Below are 11,346 nucleotides of genomic sequence, written 5' to 3'. Positions count from 1 at the left end.
GGGCTCAAGCGAGTCTCCTGCCTCAGCCTCCCAAGTAGCTGGGACCACAGGCGCCCGCCACAAAGCCTGGCCATTTTTTGGTTGCAGCCATCATTATTGTTTGGCGGGCCCGGCCTAGGGATTCGAACCTGCCACCTTAGGTGTATGTGGCTGGCGCCTTAGCCACTTGAGCCACAGACTCCGAGCCAGGAGTTCAGATTTAATCCACCAGTGCATTTAAATAGATTTTTTTTTTTTTTTTTTTTTTTGCAGTTTCTGGCTGGGGCTGGGTTTGAAACCCACCACCTCCAGCATATGGGGGTCGGCGCCCTACTCCTTTGAGCCATACGGGCCACCTTTTGTGGGGTTTTTTTTTTGCAATTAAATAGATTTTTATAAGACTACAGCTATCTGGGCATCTAGAGGGGTCTAGTAATCCAAGTGGGCAGATAAAATGCTACATACTCATAGGTCATTAACAACAGAAGCAACGTATGATAAAATGCAAATAAAGGGGAATAGACATTTTCTCCACACACCAACAACTCACAAATCTGTACTTGAGTGTGGATCTCTTAGTGCTAGACCCTTAACTACAGGTCCTTCATGCTTTATAGTTGTTCTTCAATGACCCCAGGCACGTCAAATCTCACCTGTCTTCAACTAAACTCCTTTTCATTCCTTCTAGGTCTATACCACTCACTGTACTCTACAGGTCACTAAATGGCACCATCATCTGCTCAATGCTATACCTGGGAGGCACTTGAAATATGTTTGATTTAGTCAATACTGTACTCAAAACTCTCCAAAGCTTCCCACTGCAGTAAAGATAGCTTTATTTTTTTTTCAGATTTTTAAATTATTATTATTTTTGAGACAGAGGTTCACTTTAGTGCTGTGGCATCATAGTTCATAGCAACCTCAAACTCTTCAGCTCAAGTGATTCTCCTACCTCAGCCTTCCAAGTAGCTGGAACTGCAGGTACCTGCCACAACGCCCAGGTATTTTTAGAGATGTGATCCTGCTGTGGCTCAGGCCGATTTCGAACCTGTGAGCTCAGGCAATCCACCTGCCTTGGCCTCCCAAGTTCTAGGATTACAGGCGTGAGCCGGTGCACCCGGCTAAATTTTTTATTATTAAGGGTACATAATAATTATGTACATATATATATATATATATTTGTTGTTGTTGTTGTTGTTGCCCTTGGTAGAGTGCCATGGCATCATAGCTCATAGCAACCTCTAGCTCTTGGGTTAGGCGATTCTCTTGCCTCAGCCTCCTGAGTAGCTGGGACTACAGGTGCCTGCCACAATGCCCGGCTATATTTTTTGTTGCAGTTTGGCTGGGGCCGGGTTTGAACCTCGGTATATGGGGCCAGCACCCTACTGGCTGAGCCACAGGTGCTGCTCAATTATATATATCTTTACAGGGTACATGTGATGTTTTGGTACAGGCACACAGTATGAATTAATCCAATCAGGGTAACTGGGGTATCCATCACTTCAAGCATTAAACATTTTTTTTTGTGTTAGGAATATTCCAATTTCATTCTTAGAAGATGGCTTTAGGCCAGGCAAGGTGGCTTATACCTATAATCCTAGCACTCTGGGAGGCCAAGGTGGGTAGATAGCTTGAGCTCATGAGTTTGGGAACAGCCTGAGAAAAAATCCCGTCTCTACTAAAAATAGAAAAACTGAGGCAAGAAGACCACTTGAGCCCAAGAGTTGGATATTGCTGTGACCTATGACACCAAGGCAGTCTACTCAGGGTGACAGCTTGAGACTCTGTCTCAAAAAAAAAAAAGGCTTTAAATCCTGGACATGGCCTCTAAGTCTTTTGTAGGTTTGACTCTTACCTGCCTAAACATCATTCATTAATCCATTCATTTAGCAAACACTGAATGCCTACTGTATGTGAGGCTAGAAGTATATCAGTGAATGATAGAAACAAAAATTTTTGCCCTTACAGAGCTTATATTCTAATTGGAGAAGACATATAAACAAGCATAACTACACTGAGATAAAAGAAAAAAACTACTATGAAAAAAAATAAAAGCACAGATGAAAGCAGTATAGAGATAGGTAGGGACAGGCAGGGGTGTTGCAATTTTTTTTTTAGAGACAGAGTCTTACTTTATCTCCCTTGGTAGAGTGCTATGGTAGCGTCACACAGCTCACAGCAACTTCCAACTCCTGGGCTTAGGTGATGATCTTGCCTCAGCCTCCTGAGTAGCTGGGACTATAGGCGCTTGCCACAATGCCCAGCTATTTTTTTGTTGCGGTTTGGGTAGAGCCAGGTTCGAACCCGCCACCCTCAGTATGTGGGGCTGGCACTCTACTCACTGAGCCACAGACACTGCCCTGGGGGTGTTGCAGTTTTATTTTATTTTATTTATTTATTTATTTATTTTTGAGACAGAGTCTCAAGCTGTCCCCCTGGGTAGAGTGCCGTGGCATCTCAGCTCACAGCAACCTCCAACTCCTGGGCTCAAGCAAGTCTCCTGCCTCTGCCTCCCAAGTAGCTGGGACCACAGGGGCCCGCCACAATGCCCAGCTATTTTTTGGTTGCAGCCGTCATTGTTGTTTGGCGGGCCTGGGCTGGATTCGAACCTACCACCTTGGGTGTACATGGCTGGCGCCTTAGCCACTTGAGCCACAGGGGCCGAGCTGGTGTTGCAGTTTTAAAACGAGTGGTCAGAGTAGGCCTGAGAAGAAAGTAAGCCTATAGATGTAAGGGAAAAGACCATCCTAGGCAGAATCTTTGGTAGAAGGAACAACCACAGCAAAGGCCCTAACTTCACATGTTTAAGAAACAATGAAGCTTATGTAGATGCAGTGGAGAGGACAAAGGAGAAAGAAGTACTGGGAGAGATCAGACTGGCAACAGAAGCAGATCATACAGGGTGTATCACTTTAACCCACTAGCTGTTAAGTGGACTGTTAGGAGTATGAGATACTAATTAGGAGGCTACTGTAATAACCTAGGTAAGAGATGGTGGTAGCTTGAACAAGATGGTGTTCTTTTTTTTGAGACAGAGCCTCAAGCTATTGCCCTTGGTACAGTGCTGTGGCATCACGCTCACAGCAACCTCCAACTCCTGGGCTCAAGTGAGTCTCCTGCTTCAGCCTCCCAAGTAGCTAGGACCACAGGTGTCCGCCACAATGTCTGGCTACTTCTTGGTTGCAGCCATCGTTGTTGTTTGGCAGGCCCGGGCTGGATTTGAACCCGCCACCTTAGGTGTATGTGGCTGGCGCCTTAGCCACTTGAGCCACAGGCCCCAAGCCAAGGATGGTGTTCTAAGGTGGTGAAGAATCTGATTTTGGATCTATTCTGAAGACTCATTAAAATTTCCTGACAGATAAGATGTGGAATGAAGACAGAAAGAAGAAAGCCCAAGGTTTTTATCTTGAACAAATGAAAGGGTATCATGCTACTAACTGATATGGGGAAGACAGTGGAGAAGCGGGTCCGGTGAGAAGGCCAAGATTTCGGTTTTGGACAAGTTTGAGATGTCTGGCTTGGCGCCTGTGGCTCAAGTGGCTAAGGCGCCAGCCATGTACATCTGAGCTGGCAGGTTCAAATCCAGCCCGGGCCCGCCAAACGACGACAGCTGCAACCAAAAATAAAAAAAAATGTCGGGGCAGGTGCCTGCAGTCCCAGCTACTTGGGAGGTGGAGGCAGGAGACTCGCTTGAGCCCAGGAGTTGGGAGGTTGCTGTGAGCTGTGATGCCATAGTACTCTACCCAGGGTGACAGCTTGAGGCTGCTGTCTCAAAAAAAAAAAAAAAAAGTTTGAGATGTCTATTAGACTGCAAATTGGAAATGCTGAACAGACAGTTGAATACAGAATCTGGGGCCAGGCGTGGTGGCTCACGCCTGTAATCCCAGCACCTGGGAGGGTGAGGTGGACTGACTGCCTGACCTTACAGGTCTGAGACCAGCCTGAGCAAAAGTAAGACCCTGACTCTAAAAAACAGCCAGGGCTGGCTCGGTGCTTGTGGCTCAAGCAGCTAAGGCACCAGGCATGTACACCTAAGGTGGCAGGTTCGAATCCAGCCCGAACCTGCCAAACAACAATGATGGCTGCAACCAAAAAATAGCTGGGTGTTGTGGCGGGCACCTGTGGTCCCAGCTACTTGGGAGGCGGAGGCAGGAGACTCGCTTGAGCCCAGGAGTTGGAGGTTGCTGTGAGCAGTGAAGCCATAGCACTCTACCCAGGGGGGACAGCTTGAGGCTCTGTCTAAAAAAAAAAAAAAAAACCAGCCAGGGGGCCGGGCGAGACTGGACTATAGGTGCCTGCTACAATGCCCAGCTATTTATAGAGATGGGGTCTGCTCTTGCTCAGGCTGGTCTCACACCTGTGAGCTCAGAGCAATCCACCTGCCTTGGCCTCCCAAAGTGCTGGAATTACAGGTGTAAGCCAGTGTCTGGCCCCTACTAGATTTTTTTTTTTTTTTTTGAGACAGAGTCTCACTATGTTGCCCTTGCTACAGTGCTGTGACGTCACAGCTCACAGCAACCTCAAACTCTCCAGCTTAAGTGATTCTCTTGTCTCAGCCTCCCAAGTACCTGGGACTACAGGTGCCTGCTACAATGCCTGGCTATTTTTTGGCTGCAGTTGTCACTGTTGTTTAGCAGGGCCGGGCCAGGCTTGAACCCGCCAGCCTGGGTGCATGTGGCCAGCACCCTACTCAATGAGCTACGGGCACTGAGCCCTACTAGATAGTTTTTAAACCATGAAACTTGGTAATAGCACCAAAGACAAATGTATTTGAAGAGAAAAGGTCTAAAGACTGCAGGAAAAGTCAATGGTAAGAGCTGGGGACAAACGAAGAGTCAGCTGAGAATACTGAGAAGTGCAATGTCTTAGACACCAAGTGCAGGCCAGAATTCAATTGTGTCAAACAGCGCTTTAAGACCAGGTCTGAGAAAAGGATTAAACAACTTGGAGGTCAACACTCCCTCCCTACTGAGCAGATATGAAACGTCTTTCACCCTTCAATTCGTCTCTCTCTTTGGCTCTTAATACTCCTTCTCAGGGCACTCCTTCTCTTCATTTATTTTCGGGTCTCTATTGCATAAAGATCATGTAATCCGGGAAGTCTGACCCGAAGACTACTATTAACAGAAAATGATACTCTATCATGGAATATATGATCTTAATAGTCTGTTTAATTGTCTCTCCTGGGCTTGATTGTAAGGTCTTAAAGTCAGCCATATGTCTAGCTTGTTTATTTCTGTACCGAAACTAGGCGAACTCTGAGCATAGTACAAAGCTCGTGGTTGGTAGGCATCCCATTAATATATGTTCAATGGATAAATGATAAAACTTAGTGGCGCGAACGATCACTTTCTATTGTCCCAACTTTGGGGGTGCCCAGAAAATAGTGTCTAAAACTAGAAGCGGGCATGGAAGGTTCTAGCCAGGGCTCCGTCTCCCATCCCTTTGCCAAATGTGATGTGGGTCCCTTTACTGATTCCAAGTTATCCCCCTGACGGACACCATTTAGCTGTCCACCTGACCTCTAACTACCTACTCTTTCTTTCTGGGACCCCTCAACACTCACCTAGCCGTGTGGTGCGTTCCCGTGGTGCCGCGGTCCTGTCCCCAGTGCCATGCTCTGCCTCGAGCTCCTCCTGTTGTTGTCGTGCTTGCTGCAAAATCCGTCGGCTCAGCCGGGGCCCTACATACTCTTCCTCCTCTTCTCTGGTTGCACGACCACGCAGCTTTTCCCGGGCTCCTGCTCGCACCGCGTCCCCAGCCAGGATCTGCTCGGCCAGAGGTGCATGTTTTTCCTGACCTCCGGCCCCACGACCAGTCTTGAATTTAGGCATTTTTCTGGGAAAAATTGACAGAAAGAGTCCCACGTGGGGGACGGAGGAATGGCCAGAGTGCGCCTGCGTGGAGTACTTCCTTCCATCTCTCCGGAGGTTACGCACCGATGATAATGCCCCCTTCCGGTTGGAGGTCAGAAGTGCCGCCAGCACAGCCCCACCCACTAAAAGAGCTCTAAAAGGGTTCCTGAGTTGGACACCCGAATAAATTCATTGTCTTTAATGCTGGCTTCTCTAAATGGTGGCAGCGTGGGCCTCGGTTTGCTAGCTTTATGAAACTAGGCCTAAGGGCCGACCCAAAGGCTAATTCCCAAAGCTGCAACCTGACAGCGGGGGACGGTGTGCTGACGTCACTGAGGCGTCACCGACAGGATGCCCAGACACGCCCCAGTTCTCTGTAGGAGCGTCCACCGGCGCTCTGTTTTTACGTATTTCCGGAACTCCTGCTGTACACGGAGGTCGCGTTAGGGGCTTCGGTTAATGTGGGCAGACAGAGAACCTTGGATTTCGACTGTTTTGCCTTGCCACCCTCTGGCCGGACGCCATGGGAGTGACTTGGTAGGATTGCAGGGATTTAGGGGTGACGTAGCTTGGGGTTGTGACGGGCCCTCGGAGCCCTCCGGGAGAAGGACTGGGACCAAGGTCCGCTGTCCCCCGGGAGCAAAACGTCCTCAGGTTGTGTGAATAAGGGGACAGTGGGTGGGCCTGTTCAGCGATGAGCCCCTTTCTCCTGGAGGGCAGAGGTTTTATCACCTGAACCTATCTGTGGTTGTGTACCTACTTTCTTTCTTTTGGGGGGGTTCATCCACCTTCCGGTGAGCCCACAGTACAGCCAGGAGTGGGATTTCAGGATCAAAAATAGGATTTCTGGACTAAGACAACAGACCCGGAGAGGGTGGGTAACAGTGTTGGTTTTTTTTTTTTTTTTTTCGATTTTCATCTCTTCCTCAACCACCAAATGTAGTTAGACAAGCCTGTATTTGGTTCTTATTTGCCCATTTAAACATCTTGGCTCTGAAAGTAAAAGTGAGGCTATTAGGAGTTAGGATATTGTGGTTCCAGGCACTGTACCTCTTCAGGACTTGTTTTCTACTATGTTTAAATACATGATTGGAAAGTGAAGTGTTGGGAAAAGATATAGGCCTCCCAGAGTGCTCTTGGAGGTGTTAGTTCCAAGATAGTGGGTCTCAGGACTCTTTTTATTTTTTGGCTTTTCATGTAAAAGCCTGTGTGGGGGAAATACTTTTCCTGGTAGTCCAAGCTCTTGCAGGTTTCTCAGTAATTGCACTCTTACTTCTCACAGTTGACATCGTGATCCTTTTCTGAGTCCTCTAGTGTAAGAGGAATGTGTGATGAATGGAAGTGGAAAGGTTGCAGCACAGAGGCTTGGAACTCTGGGAGTCTTTTTTTTTTTTTTTTTTTAAGAGGCAGAGTCTCACTTTGTCACCCTTGGTAGAGTGCTGTGGCATTACAGCTCACAGCAACCTCCAGTTCTTGGGCTTAGGTGATTCTCTTGCCTCAGCCTCCCAAGTAGCTGGGACTACAGGCACCTGCCACAATACCCGGCTATTTTTTTTTGTTACAGTTTTCAGTTTGGCCAGGGCTGGGTTTGAACCCACCAACCTAGGAATATGGGACCAGCGCCCTACTCACTGAGCCATGAGCGCTGCCCTTTTTGTTTTTGAAATGGTGTCTCACTCTGTTGCCCCAGGCTAGAGTGCAGTGGCCCTCATAGTCACAGCAACCTCAAACTCCTTCCTGGGGTCAACTGATCCTTCTGCCTCAGCCTCCCAGGTAGCTGGAACTACAGGTATGTGCCACCATACCCTGTTAGTCTTTATGTTTTTAGTAGAGACGGGGTCTCACTCTTGCTAAGGCTGGTCTTGAACTCCTGAGCTCAGGCAGTCCACTTGCCTCAGCCTCTCAGAGTGCTAGGATTACAGGGGTGAGCCCCTGCACATGGCCACTCTGGGATTCTTTACTCTTTCAGTGGAGAAGGCAGCCTGAGGAAAAGGACTCTCCATTGACACTCTTATCAACTTTTTCAGAATCCTAGGACTTCTTTCCCTTGTAGCATCAATTTAGGGATTCTCTTTTTTTTCTTTTTGACACAGTCTCACTTTGTCGCTCTGGGTAGAGTGCTGTGGTGTAATAGCTCACAGCAACCTTAAACTCCTGGGCTCAAGTGATTCTCTTGTCTCAGCCTCCCAAGTAGTTGAGACTACAGGTGCCTGCCACTACATCTGGTTATTTTTAGAGATGGGCTCTTGCTCTTGCTCAGGCTAGTCTTGAACCCGTGAGCTCAGGCAGTCCACCCGCTTTGGCTTCCCAGAGTGCTAGGATTACAGGTGTGATCACCATGCCTGGCTGAATTAGGGATTGTCTTATATTTCAAAATAATGCACAACATCAGCATTGGCCATCAGTGCTTTTTTGAAAGTAGTAACAATTTTAGTTACACTGAGACTCATACATTCATTTAGTAGATCATAAAATAATGCAGTCATCCAAAAATTAATCATCTGTGCTTGTGTTCATGATTCTTGTATAGCTTAGTACCACCTGTACTATTTGGTTTTTTTTTTTGAGACAGTCTCACTGTGTCAGCCTTGGTAGAGTGCCATGGCATCACAGCTCACAGCAACCTCAAACTCTTGGGCTTAAGCGATCTCTTGCCTCAGCCTCCCAAGTAGCTGGGACTACAGGCACCCGCCACAACACCCAGATATTTTTGTTGTTGTTGTTGTTGTTGCAGTTGGGATTTTAGCTGGCCTGGGCAGATTTGAACCCACCAGCCTCAGTGTATGTGGCTGGTGCCCTACCCACTGAGCTACGGGCATCGTCTAATTTTTTTTTTTTTTAAGACTGATTTGTCACTCTGTCTCCCTAGGTAGAGTGCCGTGGCATTATCATAGCTCACAGCAGCCTCAATCTCTTGAGCTCAAGTGATCCTCTTGCCTCAGCCTCTCAAGTAGCTGGGACTGCAGGGATCTGCCTGGCTATTTTTTAGAGATGGGGTCTCACTCTTGCTCAGGTTGGTCTTGAACTCTTGAGCTCAGGCACTCTATCCACCTCAGCCTCCCACAGTGCTATGAGTATAGGCATGAGTCACTGGGCCCGGCCTAAAAAAAATTACTTAAATACCAGTTGCCTTTCACTTCCAAGATTATAAATTTGAGGTCTAGTTTCTCTTTGTTCCTAGGGCTTTTGGATGTGGCTTTGGGCTACTATATTGGGCAGTTCAAGTTCAAAGAGTTGGTAAAACCATACTAACCTAGTATAGTCAGACCTGAAAGAATTGCAGAAGGAATTCCTTTCTTTCTTTCTTTCTTTCTTTCTTTCTTTCTTTCTTTCTTTTTTTTTTTGTTGTTGTTGTTGTTGCAGTTTTTGGCCAGGGCTACGTTTGAACCCACCACCTCTGGCATATGGGGCTGGCGCCCTACTCCTTGAGCCACAGGCGCCACCCAGGAATTCCTTTCTTGATGTATGACACAGAGTTATTGAATGCTCCGTCTGTGTGCCACTTGGAATCTTTACATGAACATTTTGGCATACATGCCACCCTTGGGAAATGCTGGCATGACAGGAAGTTCATTGCCCTGGCATGAGTTTCCTAAGACCTATGTTCTAGTTTTAGAAAAGCTCTCAGAGACTGTGGGTCTCTATTTCTTCCTCTTTAAAATGGAGTTGGGGGCTTGGCGCCCATAGCACAGTGGTTAGGGCGCTGGCCACATACACCTGGGCTGGCGGGTTTGAACCTGGTCCGGGCCTGCTAAACAACAATGACAACTACAACCAAAAAAATAGCCTGGTGTTGTGGTGGGCACCTGTAGTCCCAGCTGCTTGGGAGGCTGAGGCAGGAGAATCATTTAAGTCCAAGAGTGTGAGGTTGCTGTGCACTGTGATGCCACGGCACTCTACTGAGGGCGATATAGGGACACTCTATCTCAAAAAACAAAACAAACAACCAAAATAAGGGCAGCGCCTGTGGCTCAGTGAGTAAGGCGCTGGCCCCATATACCGAGGGTGGCAGGTTCAAACCTGGCCCTGTCCAAACTGCAACAAAAAAATAGCCAGGTGTTGTGGCAGGTGCCTGTAGTCCCAGCTACTTGGGAGGCTGAGGCAAGAGAATCACCTAAGCCCAGGAGCTGGAGGTTGCTGTGAGCTGTGATGCAACAGCACTCTACCAAGGGGGGTAAAGTGAGACTGTCTCTGAAAAAAAAAAAGAGTTGGGGAGGAGGAGGTCAGGGCAAGTGTTCTCTAGGATAACTTCTGCTGGGCGGTGCCTGTGGCTCAGGGAGTAGGGCACTGGCCCCATATACCGAGGGTGGTGGGTTCAAACCCTGCCCCAGTGAAACTGCAACAAAAAAGAGCTGGGCGCTGTGGTGGGTGCCTGTAGTCCCAGCTACTCGGGAGGCTGAGGCAAGAGAATTGCCTAAGCCCAGGAGTTGGAGGTTGCTGTGAGCTGTGTGAGGGCGACAAAGTAAAACTTTGTCTCTTAAAAAAAAAAAAAAAAAAGGATAACTTCTGCCCTGATGTGATTCTGTGAGTTCGTGACTTAATGCACATGTCTCTGGATATTGATAATTTGGTGCTCTTATTTCCAGCGTGTCGCAGATGCCTGTGGCCGAGGGCAAGAGTGTCCAGCAGACTGTGGAGCTCCTCACTCGGAAATTGGAGATACTTGGGGCAGAAAAACAAGGAACATTTTGTGTGGACTGTGAAACTTACCATACAGCTGCGTCTACCCTTGGCAGCCAAGGTCAGTGAGATTGGTCTGAGGATGACTGGAACCTAGTGTAGAGTTCAGGTTCATTGAGTTCTTTCTGCTTTTCTGTTAAGGATGGTATCATTAAACAGGTGGCCTTCATCTTTTAGAATAGGGCTTTTTAAAGCTTTAAGTATAGTTGATATACAAATAGTTGTACACACTTAATGCATACATGAGTTTGGACGTAACCATACATCTGTGATACCAGCACCACAATCAAGGTACTGAACATATCCATCACCTCTAAAAATTCTCTTGTGTTTCTCAGAGGATTAGTCACTGACTAACTGCATTAAAATTATCTGGGTTACTTTTTTGTTTTTGAGACAGAGCCTCAAGCTGTCGCCCTGGGTAGAGTGCTGTGGCATCACAGCTCACTGCAACCTCCAACTCCTGGGCTTAAATGATTCTCCTGCCTCAGCTTCCCAAGTAGCTGGGAGCCTGCCACAACGTTCAGCTATTTTTTTTTGGTTGTAGTTGTCATTATTTGGCAGGCCCAGACTGGATTCGAACCCGCCATTCAAGCTCTGGTATATGTGGCTGGTGCCTTAGCTGCTTGAGCTACAGGTGCCGAGCCATCTAGGTTACTTGTTAAAGTTGAAGATTACTGCTGCTGCATACCTCGTGGTTGACATTTTAACAAACTGCGCAGATGTACTCCCAAGTTTGAAAGGCTTGTTTTAATTTAGGTCCAAAGGGCTTGGTATATGATTTTCTTGGAGCTTTAGAATTTTTAGAACTTACTTTTTTTTTTTTTTTTTT

At 47.4% G+C, this 11,346-nt stretch overlaps 2 protein-coding genes across 2 annotated transcripts in view; one reads left to right on the top strand and one right to left on the bottom strand.

Annotated features, from left to right (window-relative positions):
* The window catches only part of BYSL (bystin like), a 13,829-nt gene extending 7,708 nt beyond the window's left edge, over positions 1–6,121 (bottom strand). Inside the window, exon 1 of the mRNA XM_003789184.3 lies at positions 5,546–6,121. Coding sequence (XP_003789232.1) covers positions 5,546–5,813 — 268 coding nt within the window. The 5' untranslated portion in view covers positions 5,814–6,121. The remainder of the gene's footprint in view (positions 1–5,545) is intronic.
* A 141-nt stretch (positions 6,122–6,262) lies between these two features.
* The window catches only part of MED20 (mediator complex subunit 20), a 13,451-nt gene continuing 8,367 nt past the window's right edge, over positions 6,263–11,346 (top strand). Inside the window, exons 1-2 of the mRNA XM_003789183.3 lie at positions 6,263–6,371; positions 10,421–10,575. Coding sequence (XP_003789231.1) covers positions 6,358–6,371; positions 10,421–10,575 — 169 coding nt within the window. The 5' untranslated portion in view covers positions 6,263–6,357. The remainder of the gene's footprint in view (positions 6,372–10,420; positions 10,576–11,346) is intronic.

The sequence above is a fragment of the Otolemur garnettii genome, unplaced genomic scaffold (genome assembly GCF_000181295.1).
Source record: "Otolemur garnettii isolate 467f Iridium unplaced genomic scaffold, OtoGar3 scaffold00031, whole genome shotgun sequence".
NCBI lineage: Eukaryota > Metazoa > Chordata > Mammalia > Primates > Galagidae > Otolemur > Otolemur garnettii.
Note: the sequence above shows the minus strand (reverse complement) of the source record. Positions and strands in the feature narration are given on the sequence as shown.